General features: G+C 37.7%; 1 protein-coding gene and 1 long non-coding RNA gene across 6 annotated transcripts in view; one reads left to right on the top strand and one right to left on the bottom strand.

Moving 5' to 3' along the window:
• Nucleotides 1–295: 295 nt before the first annotated feature.
• Nucleotides 296–20,800, bottom strand: part of NUP160 (nucleoporin 160) — a 70,793-nt gene continuing 50,288 nt past the window's right edge. For 4 of the 5 annotated variants that reach the window (XM_073216565.1, XM_037018841.2, XM_073216564.1 and 1 more), the window contains 13 exons: nucleotides 9,749–9,844; nucleotides 9,560–9,654; nucleotides 9,368–9,464; nucleotides 9,169–9,274; nucleotides 7,681–7,841; nucleotides 6,773–6,833; nucleotides 5,933–6,043; nucleotides 5,633–5,756; nucleotides 4,875–4,976; nucleotides 4,094–4,235; nucleotides 2,716–2,841; nucleotides 1,704–1,808; nucleotides 296–1,243 (listed from right to left, as the gene is read on the bottom strand). In XM_073216565.1, coding sequence (XP_073072666.1) covers nucleotides 1,154–1,243; nucleotides 1,704–1,808; nucleotides 2,716–2,841; nucleotides 4,094–4,235; nucleotides 4,875–4,976; nucleotides 5,633–5,756; nucleotides 5,933–6,043; nucleotides 6,773–6,833; nucleotides 7,681–7,841; nucleotides 9,169–9,274; nucleotides 9,368–9,464; nucleotides 9,560–9,654; nucleotides 9,749–9,844 — 1,416 coding nt within the window. In that variant the 3' untranslated portion in view covers nucleotides 296–1,153. The remainder of the gene's footprint in view (nucleotides 1,244–1,703; nucleotides 1,809–2,715; nucleotides 2,842–4,093; nucleotides 4,236–4,874; nucleotides 4,977–5,632; nucleotides 5,757–5,932; nucleotides 6,044–6,772; nucleotides 6,834–7,680; nucleotides 7,842–9,168; nucleotides 9,275–9,367; nucleotides 9,465–9,559; nucleotides 9,655–9,748; nucleotides 9,845–20,800) is intronic. The other variant, XM_073216566.1, reaches the window with a different exon arrangement.
• Nucleotides 2,820–4,198, top strand: LOC140844434 (uncharacterized). Its single transcript, XR_012122706.1, has 2 exons — nucleotides 2,820–2,943; nucleotides 4,077–4,198. It is a non-coding gene; the product is annotated as an uncharacterized lncRNA (long non-coding RNA).

Raw genomic sequence — 20,800 nt, forward strand, 5'->3', positions numbered from 1 at the left:
GCCACTGGTTTAGAAAGCTGGGAGGGTATTGGCTCTCCCAGTCCCTAACTGCATCAAACACTTCATATTAATCATGGCAGAGCTAAAATGAAAAAAGAACCAATAATACTCAATACCTACCAGTAATAGTACCACAGTGAAACTCATTTGTTATTTAAAATATATAATATATATATGGTATTTATAGTATAAAAATTAAAGACTTAAGAAGAACTTAGGAAGGTCAAGGGACACACAAGCAAGTAGTATACAGATCATTTTCCTTAAAGGATAATGATATACAGGATAAAATACACAGGATTAAATCCAAGCTTTTATTTTTCACTTCCTCCAAAGTTTGTAGGCATGAATGCTTCTGAATCTGACCAGGAAAGTTTGTATTTTGGTCCAATACATTATAAGAATAAATGTATGATCAAGTCTGGCTTGATTATCATAAAGCACAGGAGTTCATGGAATTTACTTTGAAAATCTGTTACTTTCATAGATGGTGGATTTCCAATTTTTTTCTTAGCTAAAAGTCTACTCAATTTAAGCCTTATAATCAGATTCAAAATAAGATAGCTTCTTTCTTATCTGCTCATATTTTAGGCTTAATGTAGGCAAATTTTTAGTACTTTATTGAATATTACAAAAACTCCACAGTAAATAATGAAGAGAGTATGCAAAGCCATTAACCTGTTTGCAATACAGAAAATACATGTCAGTTATGGACCAAAATAATTCCACCGAGTTACAAAAAATGTTAGGGAAGGATGAAAGGGTTTGCAGTGACTGCTTTGCTTTTGGTGGTCAGCTAAACAAACCAACAATGACCAGCTATTTTGGAAAGTGAGGTGGGTTTTAATTTGCAGATAAAGGATGTCTTCGGTAGTTTAAAAAAATATAAACTCTAAAAAAGCTTGTGAATCATATACAAAAGCAGCTGTTTTGAGAACAATGTTGAAAACCAGAAATTTTGTGTTAGCACCGCCAGCAAGCACAGGTCCTATGACTCATCTGCTCCCATCTGTTGGGCAGAATGCAGACTTGAATGTTATATACACATCATTTACAGGTATACAAATCGGCCTGGAATACAGGGTTCCTGTAGGGTAAAGTCTTAAGCCTGAAGAGGCACCAAGAGACTACAAAGGCTAGGCAACTATCTGGATCACAAGTTCCGACGATATAATAAATCCCGTGTTGCCATGTCAACTTTTTGCTGGTAGTCCTCTAATTTGTCAAGTATTTTCTGGGACAGCTATAGGAGAAAAGAAGGGAATCATTAGAGAAGAGGTCAAGGACTGAAGAAGACTGAAGTTATTAATCAATTTGACTTCACCTACCAGGCTCCCCCTTAATAAAGATGTCAGCCAGACTGCTTCATGTACTTACCATTCAGTACAGGAATCTCTCTGTAACTCTACTGATAAAACCAACTTCTCTGTTATATACAATTTTCCTAGTCCTGTTTTCCTAGTGAATTTTCTAAATATGCAAATCACACGAATATTTTTAATAAAAGCATTACCAGCTCTCTTCCCAGAACCAGAGAGGCTACATCTGATTTAACTAATCATTTTATAAAGGACTTGGGGCAGCATGCTAAAGACAAGTGAGTTTTGCCCTCCCCTTAATCCTGAGAACTCAAGAGCAAGCTTAAGGTGTAACTGCTAATGTATGGGCATAATTATACAATACCTCATGAAGGATTTACTTACTGCAATGTTGTGACTGTTGGCACTATTCTCTCCCAGAGCCTGGAGAAGCTGATCAATAGAAGAGTATGGGAGCCACACCACTGGAGCTGTTGCAGATAGTGGAAACTGAAAGGGAAAATATCTATAATTTGAAGAAAATCTGAAAAGTGGACCATTTCTTCTGGGTACTTTCACAGGCCTCAGTAACATAAAACACTCTAATATTTTTCACAATAAGAAATTTTGTGTGCGCACATGAACATACATGTGTGCACCCACACACCCACAGCTGGACCCCTCCTTTTTTCTCTTCAACTAGGGAACTTGTTCTTTTGTCAGTAAAGTCAAATGCATTTTTAAATTCATGTCCTCTCTTAACTTAAAGGAGTCCTCAAGCTTATTAAGGATAATCACACTAAAAAAAAACTTCAAATTTTTATTAGATTAAAATTTAAATAGCATCTAAATAAATCATACTATTTCCAGTCTGAACTTTATTTGGGAAAAAAAAATTGGAAAAGGAACACTCAACTTTTGAAGTCCTGAATACATTTCTGAGAGTTGAAGAACTTGGCTCTGAAGTTAACTAGCCCTAGATTGTAGACCTGGTTCTCCTATTTACCATCTGTGTAAGCTTTGGCAATTTACTTAACCTCTGAACCTCTGTCTCCTCATGGGTTAAAAAAAAGAGAAACAATTAAAGTAGTCTCTGATAGGGGGCTGTAAGGATTAAATGAGAAGAAACTTGCAGAGACTCAGCACAGTCTTTGGCACACACAAAATACCATTTTGTTCTTATTTATCTAATTCCTCCAAATACTAAAGCCACTTCCTTTTATGAAGAAAAACAGAAAGTATTCCCATTTTATAAATAGGAAACTGTAGTGCCAGTCCCTGATTTTGAAGAAAACTAGTTATAAAACTATAAGGGTGAAAGTTGAACCCATTATTTGATAGTTCAATTTACTGTCAGATCCTCACTTGACTGAGTACGATAATACAAAATTAAAATGAACTGTGCATACATGCCTACCTCAATTCCAAAGTACTGATGTCCTTTTCCCAAAACAGCATCCACATACTCTGAAACCAAATCCACAGCTTCTTCTAAAAGGTCATAGTTTAAGTACAGACGGAGCAACTCAGCGGCATCAACCTTCTGTAAGAAGTTGGTGATTAAGAACATCTACCTATATCCATCTTATCTGGGCAAAGGCCAGAGGATGTGAGTGTCTGACTCCTGGCATTTATACTTCTCAGTGTAAGTAAATGAGCACCTTGGTTTACTTACCTTGGTTTCTTTATCTTGGAGTAAGTGTTGGATTATGAGGAGCCCAGTTACCTCTGGGCATTTTGTAAGGTTAGGTGGCTTTCTGCCCCTGCTTTGTGATCTAAGATACATTTTAGTTCTTTTCTACTGTTTCCATGGAAGCAAAAGTCAACAAACCTTCCCAGAAATGATGTGTACTAACGAAACAATATATTCACATTAATTCTCAGAAATATCTGAATGACAGATACTAAAGTAATTAAAAGAATCACTAATTTTAAATGCCTGAATTAAATTTGTACTGAACTCAGAGTGATAGAAAAATGAATACACCTCAGTTTGGAAGGGCTCTAATTACGTGAAAACACATTAACTTTCATGACTTCCAGCTTTATATTCTCTTTCCCTAGTCTACCCACTGTATTTCAGATATGGTAATGGTAGTTTCAAATTTAAGACTGAATCACATCAAATTAGGAGCTTGCTAATACATACACCCTGGATCCTAGCCCCAGATAATTTGATTCTTTAAATTTTATTCTTTAAGTCTGGGGTGGGGTTCAGGAATCTGTATTTTGAAGTCCACCACCCAAATAGTTCTAATGCAGGCAGTTCAAAAACTCAATATTGACAAAAACTGAAACACTGTTGTAGTATTTGAAAACTACTCCGCGCACTCCTATGAGTTTTTGAGTATTGAATAGTGAATATTGTGTTACACATATACTTACTATTCTAAATATATATACTCATTGTTCAGTGAGCACACAAGCAGGCATTCACTTGATCACTAACCTGTACAACTTTTATTTTATTTTACTTTACTTTATTCTTTTGTTAGAAAATGTCTTTTATTAACCCATATACAATTATGTGTTGAAGAATTAGGTCAGAATGTCTGTCAAACTGGCTGGCCATAAAAACTCCAGCACCACTTAAACCTGCAGCACTTTTCAATATGAACACCCAGTAGTTCATGTGGAATTGAAGTTAAGCTTCTTACTGTTTTTAGATTGAGAAGCTGTCCACAATCAGTGTATTTCCATAAATTATCACTCTTTTTCATTTTAATCATCTCGTGAAGTTATTCAGAATGATAAAGATCAGCTTCTTATTCTCTACAGGTTAAGAAACCACTTACCTTGTAACTGTTTATAAGCCAGTTTGGCAGTGGCACTCCATGAGACAAGAGCTTGTTGATTACACAGTGGTGATATAAATTATTCTGGACTTTGTATCTTTCCAGGTAAGTTGATAATAGTCGCCACGCTTCATCTGTAGCACTTGACAAAAGCAAAAAGAGCTAATGAGTTCCAGATTCTTAACAGACATTTATAGTACCATTCAAAGCATGTTATCTATAAGGAAAAGATCTTTAGAAGCTCACAATTGAACTGATAATATAGCTTAATGGCAACTAACATTATTATTAGTTGGGTCAGTGTGACTTCAGGGTAGCACTAGAAACTAGATGACCTGCATTCTTGTACTTCTCTCCACACAAGTTGACTTGATTTCACAATTCATAAAACTTCTTTGTTGTGGATGTCTGAGGGAAGGAAATTGGGTCAGATCATGGTTTCCAAACCTGATCAAGCATTAGAATCCTGTAGAAGTTTTGATTTAGAAGATAAGGGTGATATCTCATTATCTATATTTTAATAATGATTCTTGTGTGCTAATTAAGGTGTTGAAAACTAATGTCAGAGGACATCCAAATCGTAAAATGCTGCAATTCTAAAGCACTAAGCTGCATAAGCCAAATTATAAACGCAATTCAAGGAAGAGCAGTTTTCTGAGGGTCAGGTTGTTAGAGAATTCTGAAGTAGCTGAGGTACTTTCAGGTGGACATAAACTGGGTGCCCAGAGGAAGTAGACGGAGGGTGAACGCTCATAGTGCCAGATGCACACTAGGCATGTACCTAGACTCCTTTGTGGTGATGACCAATGAGAGCTGATTGGCTGCTAGCCAGGGCCAGGCTTCTGCTTGTGCTGCCTCTCCTCCAAACTGCAGTTTGATGCATCTGCAATGAAAATGATTCCACACATAATAAATTAATTTGCTGAAAAGCACATTATTTGTTGCTAAAACTAGAGCTAAGATGACAACTTTGGCTCTTGTATATGATGAATTCACTACAGGAGTATTGGCTCTCCCACTTCCACACAGTCACACAACAGGTTGACCCACAAGGTCATCGATAAGTATTAAGAGAGAATTAACGTCCAAGAGAAAACGGATGATGAAAAATTCTGAAAGCTTACAAACTATTTCCAATTCACAAACTACTGACTAGTATTTAGGCATAAGGTAAACTCAGTAAGAAGTCCTTTCTAATAATGCTTACAGGGAACAATAGATATCCTGAAGGACTGAATAGACCATATGCCTTGTCTAAAATGGACACCACTGTTTAACCCAGGTTATCTATTATCATATGGGAATGTGGGCCTAGGAATGCCAGATCTTCTGATTCCTCAAGAGAAGTTATAAAGCAAGATTAAAAAATAAAAATCACAATCAACTAGAAAAAAATCATTGTGTGAACTAAACAGAAACACTTCTTTAAAATATAACTGGCTTATAGAATACTGGCTCATGTGACTACTACTTTACACTAAGAAATAGTATATTTTTGCATTAGAAAACTAAGATACAAAAAGACAATTTCATACATACTTGAAAGCAAGTCCCTCAAAGACTGGTGTTAAGGGAAGCTTAAAAGTTTGACACAGTGATATTGCAGTGTCAAAAAGGCCAGCCTGAACCAAGAGAGTGACCATCTCCTCTGCTGATGAACTTCCTGTGGAAATGGAAAAAAACTGTTTGTGCAACCATGGCAAATGAGCCCAAAGTAAACTTTGTTGGTGAATACCTCAGAATAACAGTGGCATGCTTTATACCCAACTAGCGTACTATGACCATTGATTGCCTGGCCCTAAGCTATGCTGTTGCTACTGACAGACTTTAAATTCTCACCTGCCACTGCAACTGCTGATGGATCATGCTGAGCCAAAGTGAGGCGAATGCGAGCCAAGGAACATTCTTTCTCCAGATCTTCCAGTTCCAGGATTTCTATCTGCTGATTGGCTATAACCCAAAGAAAAATATTTTTGATTCTGAAAGTACAAAGGAAGTGCCTATTAAATTAATTCAATTTGTTAATTTTCACTAAAAGTTAAGTGAAATTCATTTTAATTTCCAAAGGCATGATGATGGGGAGAAAAGAGGGGGCTCAATGAAAGCTAATTTAAAAAATAAAGCAACAACTTCTCTTTATGTATAGTAACAATAGCTGCAGTTGAGGAGGTGCACAAGGTATTTTACATATAATTTCATTTACCTCTTTCAGCTGTGAAATACTGTTATTTATCAATAAGAAAGGAACATGCTCAAAGTGAGAGAGGCAGAATTAAAACCAGGTGTGTCCAACTCTAGCACCTAGGCTCTTGAAGGAAGAATATTATGCCTCTACAGTAATAGCAAATGATCCTGACAAAACAAAAGTTTGGTACTAAGCAGATTTAAATATAACAAGTAACAAAAATACACACTCTTTTTAAAGCATTTTAATTTCTTATATAGCCGTACAAAATTTTCAAAGGGCTGCTGGACAACCTTTAGCAGATTAAAATACTGAAAATAAACTGCAAAGAAGTAACTCTATATTTTTACAATATAATCTCTATACATATATAAAGTATGCTACAATATATGTTATAACTACTATATAAAAATATCTGAATATAAATGATAACACTACATTATAACTATACAATTAGATTCCGGCAAACATTCAGTAGGAGACCCCTGACTTACTTGGAGCAGCTGTGCATTCTCCATCATGATTCCTCTTAGGGGATGCTCCTGGGCGATCATACTGAAAAGATAAAATAAGTGATTTAACAGTGAAAAATTAAGTGTTTTATTTTGATATTGTTATCTGTGATCCAGAACTTTCATGCTTAAATCCTCTCAATATTAATCTTGTTCATGTTAACTAACATTGCTCTTCTTGCAAAGCACTGTGATCATCAAAGAAATGGTATTACTTAGCAAGTTGGCTCCAGTAGCTATACACGCTACTGAATCCAAGGACATGAATTTAATCTCCATTTAAACTATTTGACTTCCTTTGGTTTCAGTTATATTCTTCACCCAAAACCCTGGGAAGCAGCCTAGCAAATGCAGAACTACACAGTGTAGGTATTCTGGGACTCTATCACCCCATTAGCATGGCAGGAAAAACTCAAAGTGCATGTTCTTTAAAACAGTAACTGTAGACTGAATTAACAAAAAACAAATAAAATAAAAGCAGCTACCTTTTACTGAGCACTTTCTGCAGGCCAGGCACTGTTACTATTCTAAGCAATCTATATGAATTATCTCATTTAATAACCAAACAGTTGCATAAGGTAGACATAATTATCATTGTCCCTATTTTATGCAAGAGGATAACTGGACTGCAAAAGATTAAGTAATTTTTTGAAGTAATTTTTAGTAAGATCTAACTCCAAAACTACTCTGCAATACTTCTTCCTACAATAATTATGAACTTGGAAACTAAAGGGGTAGTAATATCTAACAGCTGAATGGATGCAAAAGTAGGTTAATTTCACACATATTCAACTAGAAATTTTAAATGAAATGAAGCAAAATGAGGTAAGTTTTGAAAGGACCAACCCAAATAAATGATCCCCAAATTCCAGCACAGAAAGTTTTCATACCACTGCACCAGATGCTGGCTGTACAATCCATGCATATTCTGGACAAATAAGTCGCAAACAATTAATAGCAGCCAGATAACAGTTGCCTTGCTTCTCAAGTCCCCAGAGAGTTCGGACCTCTCTGCCAAGACGCAATCCATACTCAAACATCACTGTGCCAGCTATGAGTCAATAATAAATTAGACATTAAAAAAAAAAAGTGGTTATTTAGAGATACACAAAGATGTTATACTCACTAAACATTAAAATTTAAAACATAATTTTTAATTATGAGATTAATTTAAAACCATAAAAATTCATGTGTTGGTGAAAATTCATGTGGTGTCCTCTAGCCATTTTGCTAGAGGAATAGCTAGCCTTGCTTCAGAAAGACCTGAACCTTAATCTAGCTAAACTGGTGTTAATCAGATTGGTATAATGGATGTTATTATTGTGAAAGCAAATAACTAGAGATTTTTAATCATCTCTATTTCCCTTTCTATATGATTCAAGAAAATAAAGAATATGCAAACATCTTTTACCACCAGGACTATTGAGAACATGCCTATGAATTACTTCTATCCATTCTTTCCAGTGAAAATCAGCAAGAAACATTCTGAGTGAAAATGGCATAAAAATGTTAGAAGTTCCAAAGAGGAACCACAATAGTTATCTTGGAAAATATGATCTTAAAACAGATATGTAATCCCTTCATTTTAGCTGTTCTGATAAAGACTTCTTTAGTCCTTGTACAAATCCAAATTAAAGTACATTCTATAAAAATGGCTCACCTGTATTCTTAAAAAATATTACTGTTATCAAAGGCAAAGAGAGGCTAAAAGAAGTGCTCCAGATTAAAGAGATGACAAATAAAGGTAATACATGATTCTACAGGAAGAGGTGAGGACAGTATAGCAGGAATGTGTTATTAAAAAAAACCATGACAATTAGCAAAATTTAAATATGAGCAGCAAAACAGATAATAGTACTATATTTACATTTAATTCATGGAATTAATAAATTACATTTTCCTTAGTTTGATAATTGTATTGAGGTTACACAAGAACATGTCCTTAGGAGATGCATCTGAAGTATTCATTCATTGAGTCATGAAGCCTGCAACTTACTTTCAAAGGCATAGCACAATAAACAGGCAAAGAGAGAAGGACAGGGGCAAAATGGCACAGGAACTCAATACCAGCCACAAAAATTTGAGGTGCCTCCAGTGAAAAAGTTAGGCTCTTTTAAAATCATAGGAGATATATAGAATACTATCTTACTGGAAATGCCTTAAGAATGTTTGAGAATGGAAGTGCCTATCTTTAAGGCTAACAGGTAATCTTCAGAAGGGTGAAGCTCATTTTAAATATAATTTCCCCAAAGGCTTGTAAAGAACACTCATCCCAACAGTAAAAACAAGGTAAAAATTAAGTCAGACATTTCACATATATGTAAAACATGCTTAAACTGATAAGGTTGCCTCCAACAAAGAGGGCTTCGATTGCTTACCCTTTCGGTAATTGTGACGATAGATGTGGAAGGCATAAAGAAGCTCATAGTAATTGTGAGTCATGAGGTCCACAGCTCTTGCACGTGATTCAATTATTCCCACAACCTGATGAAGGGGAAGCAATCAGACTATCAAAGTCAGTAGCCACAATGACAATGATCACTGTTGCATTCAGTCATCAGTGATAAATGAAAATACCTCATTATGCAGATTCACATAGGGAAACTCCACAAGATCCTGCAATTGTGAGCGTTCACAAAGAACTACCACCAGTTGCCGTAAACAATCTAACTGCCTAGGAAGAAAGAAAGGGATATGAGTGCAGACTGCCTTGGTGGATTACAAAGGGCTGGTCAATGGCCTGATCCAAAAAAGACAGAGATTCAGTACCTGCTGGAATCAGCAATTTGGGTTAAGGTTTCATATGCTTGGCTATTATGACCCAAATCCAAATGATGTTTGAAAATGCATGTCCTCAAAGTAGCCTAAATATCAGATACGGGGAAAAAAAGAACAGAAATTAAAATGCCACATCCATGACAAATGTCTAGGGAAATAACTAGATTTGTTAGTTCTTACCTGACTTTTCCAGTCATCACCTGCTTCAGTTAACGCTGATGTAGCCAACTGAATAACCAGTTCAGGCAAACCAACAACAGCAAGGAGACGCAAAACCTAAGATGAAATGGAAGACATTTTCATTAAAATAAACATGGCAGTGAACTTCAAATTGAAATATGATTTCAGGATACTTAGAAAGATAACTAGGTAAGATAAAATGAAAAGTATTTGAAACATGATGGATGGGATTATTTAATAGTTACGATTCTTCTTTAGATTCTTTTTTTTTCTTATTTTCTATCATTAATGTACAATTACATGAGCAACATTATGGTTAGTAGACACCCCCCATTATCAAGTCCCCACCACATACCGCATTACAGTCACTGTCCATCAGCATAGTAAGATGCTATACAATCACTACTTGTCTTCTCTGTGTTATACTACCTTCCCCAGATCCCCGAGCCACTACACTATGTGTGCTAATCGTAATGCCCCTTTTTCCCCTTTATGCCTCCCTTCCTACCCATCCTCCACAGTCGCATTCCCTTTGGTAACTGTTAGTCCATTCTTGGGTTCTGTGAGTCTGCTGTTTTGTTCCTTCAGTTTTTGCTTTGTTTTTATACTCCACAGATAAGTGAAATCATTTGATACTTGTCTTTCTCTGCCTGGCTTATTTCACTGAGCATACCCTCTAGCTCCATCCATGTTGTTGCAAATGGTAGGATTTGCTTTCTTCTTACAGCTGAATATTCCATTGTGTATATGTACCACATCTTCTTCATCCGTTCATCTACTGATGGACACTTAGGTTGCTTCCATACCTGGGCTATTGTAAATAGTGCTGCTATAAATATAGGGGTGCATATGTCTTTTTCAAACTGGGCTCCTGCATTCTTAGGGTAAATTCCTAGGAGTGGAATTCTTGGGTCAAATGGTATTTCTACTTTGAGTTTTTTGAGGAACCTCCATAGTGCTTTCTATAATGGTTGAACTAATTTACATTCCCAGCAGCAGTGTAGGAGGGTTTCCCTTTCTCTACATCCTCACCATTTGTTGTTGTTTGTCTTTTGGATGGTGGCCATCCTAACTGGTGTGAGGTGATATCTTATTGTGGTTTTAATTTGCCTTTCCCTGATGATTAGTGATGTGAAGCATCTTTTAATGTGCCTGTTGGCCATCTGAATTTCTTCTTTGGAGAACTGTCTGTTCAGATCCTGTGCCTATTTTTTAATAGTTATTTTCTTTTTGTTTGTTGAGGTCCATGAGCTCTTTATATAATTTGGATGTCAACCCTTTATCAGATATGTCATTTATGAATACTTAGGATGTCTTTTTGTTCTACTGATGGTGTCCTTTGCTGTAAAGAAGCTTTTTAGTTTGATATAGTCCCACTTGTTCACTTTTGCTTTGGTTTCCCTTGCCCGGGGAGATATGTTCATGAAAAGCTGCTCATGTTTATGTACAAGAGATTTTTGCCTACATATTTTTTCTAAGAGTTTTATGGTTTCATGACTTATATTCAGGTAATTGATTGATTTCAAGTTTACTTTTGTGTATGGGGTTAGACAATATTCCAGTTTCATTCTTTTGCATGTAGCTGTCCAGTTTTGCCAACACCAGTGTTGAAGAGGCTGTTTTTTCCCCACTGTTTATCCATGGCTCCTTTATTATATATTAATTGACCATATATGCTCGGGTTAATATCTGGACTCTCTATTCTGATCCACTGGTCTACAGGTCTCTTCTTGGGCCAGTACCAAATGTCTTGATTACTGTGGCTTTGTAGTAGAGCCTTAAGTTGGGAAATGAGATCCCGCCTCTGCTTTATTCTTCCTTCTCAGGATTACTATGGCTATTCGGGGTCTTCTGCGGTTCCTTATGAATTTTAGAACTATTTGTTCTAGTTCGTTGAAGAATGCTGTTGGCATTTTGATAGGGATTTTGATAGGTGCTATTGTTTTCATTTGTCTCCATATATTGCTTGATCTCTGTGTTTATTTGGTCATTAATCCATTGGTTATTTAGGAGGATGTTGTTAAGCCATGTGTTTGTGAGCCTTTTTGTTTTCTTTGTACAATTTATTTCTAGTTTTATACCTTTGTTATCTGAAAAGTTGTCTGGTGCAATTTCAATATTTTTGAGTTTACTGAGGCTCTTTTTGTGGCCTAGTATGTGGTCTATTCTGGAAAATGTTCCATGTGCACTTGAGAAGAATGTATATCCTGCTGCTTTTGGTGTAGAGTTCTGTAGGTTTCTGTTAGGTCCATCTGTTCTTGTGAGTTATTCAGTGCCTCTGTGTCCTTACTTATTTTCTGTCTGCTGGATCTGTCCTTTGGAGTGAGTGGTGTGTTGAAGTCTCCTAAAATGAATATATTGCATTCTATTTCCTCCTTTAATTCTGTTAGTATTTGTTTCACATATGTCGGTGCTCCTGTGTTGGGTGCATAGATATTAATAATGGTTATATCCTCTTGTTGGACTGACCCCTTTATCATTATGTAATGTCCTTCTTTATCTCATTACTTTGTCTGCTTTGAAGTCTATTTTGTCTGATACAAGGACTGCAACACCTGCTTTTTTCTCCCTATTGTTTGCATGAAATATCTTTTTCCATCCCTTCACTTTCAGTCTGTGTATGTCTTTGGGTTTGAGGTGAGTCACTTGTAGGCAGCATATAGATGAGTCTTGCTTTTGTGTTCATTCTATTACTCTGTGTCTTTTGATTGGTGCATTCAGTCCATTTACATTTAGGGTGATTATTGATAGATACTTACTTATTGCCATTGCAGGTTTTGGATTCGTGGTTACCAAAGGTTCAAGGGTAGCTTCTTTACTCTCTAACCATCTAACTTAACTCACTTATTACACTATTATAAACACAGTCTGATGATTCTTTATTTCTCCCTTATTTTTCTTCCTCTTCCGCTCTTTATATGTTAGGTGTTTTATTCTGTACTCTTTTGTGTTTCCCTTGACTGATTTTGTGGATAGCTGATTTTATTTTGCTTTTATTTAGTATTTGGTTGGTCTACTTTCTTTGCTGTGACTTTGTTTTCTGTGGTGACATCTATTTAGCCTTAGGAGCACTTCCATCTAGAGCAGTCCCTTTAAAATACACGGTAGAGATGGTTTGTGTGAGGCAAATTCCCTCAACTTTTGCTTATCTGGGAATTGTTTAATCCCTCCCTCAAATTTAAATGATAATTTTGCTGGATATTCTTGGTTTGAGGCCCTTCTGTTTCATTGCATTGAATATATCATGCCATTCTCTTCTGGCCTGTAAGGTTTCTGCTGAGAAGTGACGATAGTCTAATGGGTTTTCCTTTGTAGGTGACCTTTTTTCTCTCTCTAGCTGCTTTTAATACTCTGTCCTTGTCTTCGGTCTTTGTCATTTTAATTATTATATTTCTTGGTGTTGTCCTCCTTGGGTCGCTTGTACTGGAACATCTGTGGGCTTCCATGGCCTGAGAGACTATTTCCTTCCCCAGCTTGGGGAAGTTTTCAGAAATTATTTCTTCAAAGACACTTTCTATCCCCTTTTCTCTCTCTTCTTCTTCTGGTACTCCTATTATGTGAATATTGTTCCTTTTGGATTGGTCACACAGTTCTCTTAATATTCTTTCATTCCTAGAGATCCTTTTCTTTCTCTGCCTCAGCTTCTCTGTATTCCTGTTCTCTGATTTCTATTCCTTTAAGTCTCTTGCACCTTGTCCAGTCTGCTCTTAACTCCTTCCATTGCTTGAATCAATTCTGTTATTTCCCTCCAGAATTCATCCCTTAGCTCTTGCATATTTCTCTGTAGCTCCATCAGCATGCTTATGACTTTTATTTTGACTTCTTTTCCAGGAAGATGGGTGATTTCAGTCTCACCAGGCCATCTCTCTGGTGTTTAAGGGATTTTGGACTGAACAAGTTTCTTATGCCTTTTCATGGCAATGGAAGTGATCGCCAGCGAGTGGTGCATGTGTCAGCTAGGGGAACAAAGTCCCTTCCTTCTCGCCTTGCCCATCTCTGCTGCCTGTTCTTGTCAACTGCACACAGGGAGCAGCTTCTGGGTTAATCCCCTGAGATGTCATAGGCGGGGCTGCCCTCAGGCTAGCTTAGAGCACTGCGGGGGGGTTGCTGGCGTTTTGGGTGTGTTCTGTCATCAGAACGGTGTCACTTAGTGCTTTCAGGACTCTGCGCTGATTTCTGCTGCCTGTGCCGGGCAACTGCACACAGGGAGCACTGCCTCTGGGTTGATCCCTTCAGCTGCTGTGGGAAGAGCAGCCCTTGGAATGGCCTAGGGCAGTGGAGGTGGTTGCAGGTTAGCTGCGCTTGTTCACTGTGAGAACAGAGTCCCTACATGCTTCCCGGACTCTGCACCGGTTTCCTCTACCTGTGCTGGTCAACTGAGTGCAGGGGGCAGCCTCTCGGTTAATCCCCTGAGTTGCCATGGGCAGGGCGGCCCTCAGACTGGCATAGGGCAGTGGAGGTGGTTGCAGGCACACAGCACATGTTCACTGCTAGAATAAAGCCTCTTTGTGTCTTCCAGATTGTGTGCCAGTCTACGCTGTCTGTGTCGATTGACTGCTGGCAGGGAGCAGCCTCTGGGTCTGGTCTGCTTAGGTGCATGCTGGGAGAGGCCTCTGTGTGGTTGCTGTGGGTGGGGCTGCTCCCCGGTTGCTCCACAGCAATGGCGGGTCAGCCAGTTCACTTGAAGTGTTGGCTGGGGGGTGAATGAATGGCAGGCTGCTTAACACCCTGAGGGGCTTTGGTGCTGCGCTGCCATGTGGGGGTTTTGGGTGCCTGAAGTTCCTTAAAGTTCCCAGCCTGATGGGCTGAGTGTGCCAGTATGATTTTGTCCACCTGTTAAACCCCTGTCCCTTTAAGACTTTTAAAGCACCCACTTTACTTTTCTCCCAGGGGAGCCGGCTGTGGGAACCTGCGTGCAGTCTTAGTCTTGGATTTTGCTTTTCCATTCCTCTAATATTCAGTACACCATGCAATGTGTGTCTGTGCTTCGGGTGCTGATTACTAGGGCTGGTTATTTAGGAGTCCTGTGATTCCACTCCCTCCCTAGTCTGATTCTTGTCCTCCTGATGGTGAGCTGGGGTGGCGGAAGGGCTTGAGTCCCACCAGGTCACAGCTTTGTACTTTACCCTTTTCGTGAGATGTTGACTTCTCGCAGAATTGGATTTAGCCTGGCTGGTGTACTGTATCTTTTGGTCACTCTTTTAGGAATAGCTGTATTTTCTGTATTTTCAAAATATATATATGGTTTTCAGAGGAGATTTCCACCACCCTACTCACACCTCCATCTTGAGAATCTCCTCGATTCTCCTTTAGATTCTATTGTTAAGTAACAGGCTTTTTGTAAAACCTTTTGCTTTTTGTTCACAGGTCAATCCTCAAGTGTTTAGTACATAATAGTACATCTCAGTAAATATTTGAATCAATATAATTTCACTACTTTTTTTGTTTAGATCATAGATTAATTTAAAGCCTTGCAAATAACACCAAAGCCTTACAAAAACCTTAAAGAAAATACATTAATATTTGACATAATCCATTTCTAATATAACATGCAACAATGCTTTTCAAACTTTTTATTAATGTATTATTGATATACACTCTTATGAAGGTTTCACATGAGAAAACAACATGCTTACCACATTTACCCATATTACTAAGTCCCCACTCATACCCCATTGCAGTCGCTGTCCATCAGTGTAATAATGCCACAGATTCACTATTTGCCTTCACTATGCTACACTGTTTTCTCCATGAACCCTCACAACATGTGACATAATACCATTCAATCCCCTTCCCCCCACTCCACACCTGCCCTCCTACACCCCTCCCCTTTGGTAACCACAAGTCCCTTCGTGGAGTATGTGAGTCTACTGCTGTTTTCTTCCTTCAGTTTTGATTTGTTGTTGTACTCCACAAATGAGGGAAATCAATTGGCACTTTCTCCACCTGGCTTATTTCACTAAGCATAATATCTTCCAGCTCCATCCATGTTGTTGCAAATGGTAGGATTTGTTTCTTTCTTACGGCTGAATAGTATTCCATTGTGTATATGTACTACATCTTCTTTATCCATTCAGCTACTGATGGACACTTAGCTTGCTTCCATATCTTGGCTATTGTAAATAGTGCTTGATAAACATAGGGGTGCATCTGTCTTTTTCAAACTCGGCTGTTGCATTCTGATGGTAAATTCCTAGAAGTGGAATTCCAGGGTCAAATGGTATTTCTAGTTTTAGATTTTTGAGGAACCTCCATATTGTTTTCCACAATGGTTGAACTAATTTACATTCCTACCAGCAGTGTAGGAGGGTTCCTCTTTTTCTGCATCCTCGCCAGCGTTTGATTTTCTTAGTCTTCTCGATGCTGGCCATCCTTACTGGTGTGAGGTGATATCTCATTGTGGTTTTAAATTGCCTTTCCCTGATGATTAGTGATGTGAAGCATCTTTTCATGTCTGTTGGCCATCTGAATTTCTTCTTTGGAAAATTGTCTCTTCATATCCTCCACCTATTTTTTAATCAGGTTACTGGCATTTTGAGAGCTGAGGTGTGTGAGTTCTTTATATACTTTGGATGTTAACCCCTTGTCGGATATGCCGTTTAGAAATATATTCTGCCATACTGTAGGATGCCTTTTTGTTCTGTTGATTGTGCTTGCCGTACAGAAGCTTATTAGTTTGATGTAGTCCCATGTGTTCATTTTTGCTTTTGTTACCCTTGCTCGAGGAGATGTGTTCAGAGAGAAGCTGGTCATGTTTATATTCAGGAGAGTTTTCCCTATGTTGTCTTCTAAGAATTTTATGGTTTCATGACTTACATTCAGGTCGTTGATCTACTTTGAATTTACCTTTGTGCATGGGGTTAAAAAATAATCCAGTTTCATTCTCTTGCATGTAGTGGTCCAGTTTTGCCAACACCAGTTGTTGAAGAGACTGTCATTTCCCCTCTGTATGTCCATGGCTCCTTTACCATATATTAATTGGCCATATACGGTTGGGTTTATATCTGGGCTCTCTAGTCTGTTCGATTGGTCTATTGTTCTGTTCTTGTGCCAGTGCCAAATTGTCTTGATTATTGTGGCTTTGTAGTAGAGCTTAAAGTTGGGGAGCATAATCCCCCAAGCTTTATTCTTCCTTCTCAGGATTGCTTTAGCTGTTTGGGGTATTTTGTGGTTCCATATGAATTTTAGAACGATTTGCTCTAGTTCACTGAAGAATGCTGTTGGTGCTGACAGGAATTGCATTGAATCTATAGATTGCTTTAGGCAGGATCACCATTTCAACAATATTAATTCTTCCTATCCATGAGCACGGGATGTTTCAATTTCTCTCATGAGTGTCTTGGAGTTTTGAAAGTATAGTTCTTTCACTTCCTTGGTTAGGTTTATTCCTAGGTATTTTATTTTTTTGATGCATTTGTGAATGGAATTGTTTTTCTGATTTCTCCCTCTGCTGGTTCATTGTTAGTGTATAGGAATGTAACAGATTTCTATGTGTTAATTTTGTATCTTGTAACTTTGTTGAATTCAGGTATTAGATGTAGTAATTTTGGAGTGGATTCTTTAGGGTTTTTTATGTACAATATCATATCATCTGCAAACAGGGACAGTTTAAGTTCTTCCTTACCGATCTGGATGCCCTTGATTTCTTTGTGTTGTCTAATTGTTGTGGCAAGGACCTCCAGAACTATGTTGAATAGAAGTGGAGAGAGTGAGTCCTTGTCATGTTCCCGATCTTAAAGGAAAGGTTTTTGGCTTCTCGCTGTTACGTATGATGTTGGCTGTGGGTTTGTCATATATAACCTTTGTTATGTGGAGATAATTGCCCTCTATACACATTTTGCTGAGAGTTTTTATCATGAATGGATTTTGAATTTTGTCAAATGCTTTTTTGGCATCTATGGAGATGATCACATGGTTTTTGTCCTTTTTGTTGATGTAGTGGATGATGTTGATGAATTTTCTAATATTGCACCATCCTTGCATCCCTGGAATAAATCCTACTTGATCATGGTGGATGATTTTTTGGATATATTTTTGAATTTGGTTTGCTAATATTTTGCTGAGGATTTTTGCATGTTTGTATACTGGGCATGTTGGTCTGTAATTTTTTTTTTGTGGCGTCTTTCCCTGGTTTTGGTATTAGAGTGATTCTGGCCTTGTAGAATGAGTTTGGAAGTATTCCCTCTTCTACTTTTTGGAAAACTGTAAGGAGGATGGGTATTAGGTCTTCACTACATGTTTGATAAAGTTCAGTGGTGAACCCATCTCTACCATAGGTTTTGTTCATAGGTAGTTTTTTGATTACCAATTTAATTTGGTTGCTGGTAATTGGTCTGTTCTGATTTTCTGTTTCTGGATCAGCCTTGAAAGGTTGTATTTTTCTAGAAAATTGTCTGTTTCTTCTATGTTATACAGTTTGTTAGCATATAATTTTTCATAATATTCTCTAATAATACTTTGTATTTCTGTGGTGTCTGTACTGATTTTTCCTTTCTCATTTCTGATTCTGTTTATGTGTAGACACTTTTTTTATCTTGCTAAGTCTGGCTCTGGGTTTATCTATTTTATTTATTTTCTCGAGGAACCAGCTCCTGCTTTCATTGCTTCTTTCTATTGTTTTATTCTTCTTGATTTTATTTATTTCTGCTGTAATCTTTATTATGTCCATTCTTCTACTGACTTGGGGCCTCATTTGTTCTTCTTTTCCTAGTTTCATTAATTGTGCATTTAGACTGTTCATATGGGTTGTTCTTTCCTGATGTAGGCTGGTTTTGCAATATACTTTCCTCTTAGCACTGCTTTAGCTGCATCCCATAGATTTTGAGGTGTTGAATTATTGTTTTCATTTGTCTCCATATATTGCTTGATTTGTTTTTATTTGTCATCGATCCACTGGTTATTTAGGAGCATGTTGTGAAGCTTCTATGTGTTTGTGGGATTTTTCATTTTCTTGGTGTAACTTATTTCTATTTTCATACCTTTGTGGTGTGAGAAACTGCTTGGTACAATTTCAATCTTTTTTAATTTACTGAGGCCCTTTTTTTTTGCCTAGTATATGATTTATTCTTGAAAATGTCCCATGTGCACTTGCAGAATGTGTATTCTGCTGCTTTTCAGTGGAGAGTCCTGTAGATGTCCTTTAGGTCCATCTGTTTAATGTGTTGCTCAGTGCCTCTGTCTCCTTATTCATTTTCTGTCTGGTTGATCTGTCCTTTGTAGTGAATGGAGCCTTGAAGTCTCCTAGAATGAATGCATTGCATTCTGTTAATTCTGTTAGTATTTGTTTCACATATGTTGGTGCTCCTATGTTGATGCACAGATATTTATAATGGTTATATCTTCTTGTTGGATTGACCCCTTTAATATTATGTAATGTCCTTCTTTATGTCTTGTGACTTTCTTTGTTTTGAAGTCTATTTTGTCTGATACTAGTACTGCAACACCGGGTTTTTTCTCATTCTTGTTTGCATGTGCGTATGTCTTTGGGCTTAAAGTGTTCTCCTGTAGGCAGCATATAGATGGGTCTTTTGTTTTCATCCATTCAGTGACTCTGTGTCTTTCGATTGGTGCATTCAGTCCATTTACATTTAGGGTGATTATTGATACGTATGTACTTATTGCTATTGCAGGCTTTAGATTCGAGGTTACCTAAGGTTCAGGGGTATCTTCCTTAGTATCTAACAGTGTAACTTAACAACTTACTATGCTATTACAAAAACAATGTGAACATTATGTTTTTCTCCTCCTTTTTCTTCCTCCTCCATTCTTTATATATTTCGTATCAGATTTTGTACTCTTTGTCTCTCCATTGATTGACTTTGGGTTAGTTGATTTAATTTTGCATTTGCTTAGTAATTAACTGTTCTACTTCCTTTACTGTGGTTTTATTACCTCTGATGACAGCTTTTAAACCTTAGGTACACTTCCGTCTATAGCAGCCCGTCCAAAATACACTGTAGAGGTGGTTTGTGGGAGGTAAATTCTCTCAGCTTTTGTTTATCTGGAAATTGTTTAATCCCTGTTTCAAAGTTAAAAGATAATATTCCTGGATAAAGTACTCTTGGTTCAAGGCCCTTCTGCTTCATTGCATTAAATATATCGTGGTACTCCCTTCTGGCCTGTAAGGTTTCTGCTGAGAAGTCTGACGATAGCCTGATGGGCTTTCCTTTGTATGTGATCTTATTTCTCTCTCTGACTGCTTTTCATAGTCTGTCCTTATCCTTGATCTCTGCCATTTTATTTATTATATGCCTTGGTGTTTTCTTCCTTGGGTCCCTTGTGTTGGGAGATCTGTGTACCTCCATGGCCTGAGAGACTATCTCCTTCCCCAAATAGGGGATGTTTTCAGCAATTACCTCCTCAAAGACATTTTCTATCCCTTTTTCTCTCTTCCTCTTCTGGTACCTCTGTAATGTGGATATTGTCCCATTTGGATTGGTCATGCTCTTCTCTCAATATTCTTTCATTCTTAGAGATCCTTTTTTCTCTCTGTGCCTCAGCTTCTTTGTATTCCTCTTCCCTAATTTCTATTTCATTTATCGTCTCCTCCACCATATCTAATCTGCTTCTGAAATCTTCCTTTGTATGTTTCATTTCTGATACTCTGTTCTATAAAGATTGGATCTCTGACTGGAATTCATCCCTGAGTTCCTGAATATTTTTCTGTACCTACATTAGCATGTTCATGATTTTTATTTTGAAATCTCTTTCAAGAAGATTCATGAGATTGATTTCATGAATGTATTTATAATTTTGCTTTGGATCAGGTTCCTTTGATGTTTTGTATTTGTATGTGGCGACCTCTAGTGCCCATAAGCTCTACTCTCTGGAGGTGCTTAGCCCCTGGAATAATGTCGAGGGTTGCAGTTGAGTGGTGTTGGTGTCTGGGGGAGGAAAGAGGTGTTTCCTGCTTTCCAGCTGCTATGGCTGTCTCCACTGCCAGAACCAGTGGGCCGAGCACACAAGTATAAGCCTCTATGCTTTGTTTGTAGCTGCTGTAGGCGTGGCTTCCCTCTGGCTGGCCTAACCAGAGCAGGTTTTGCTGGTTTGCAT

Source organism: Manis javanica, chromosome 11 (genome assembly GCF_040802235.1).
Source record: "Manis javanica isolate MJ-LG chromosome 11, MJ_LKY, whole genome shotgun sequence".
Classification (NCBI taxonomy): Eukaryota; Metazoa; Chordata; class Mammalia; order Pholidota; family Manidae; genus Manis; species Manis javanica.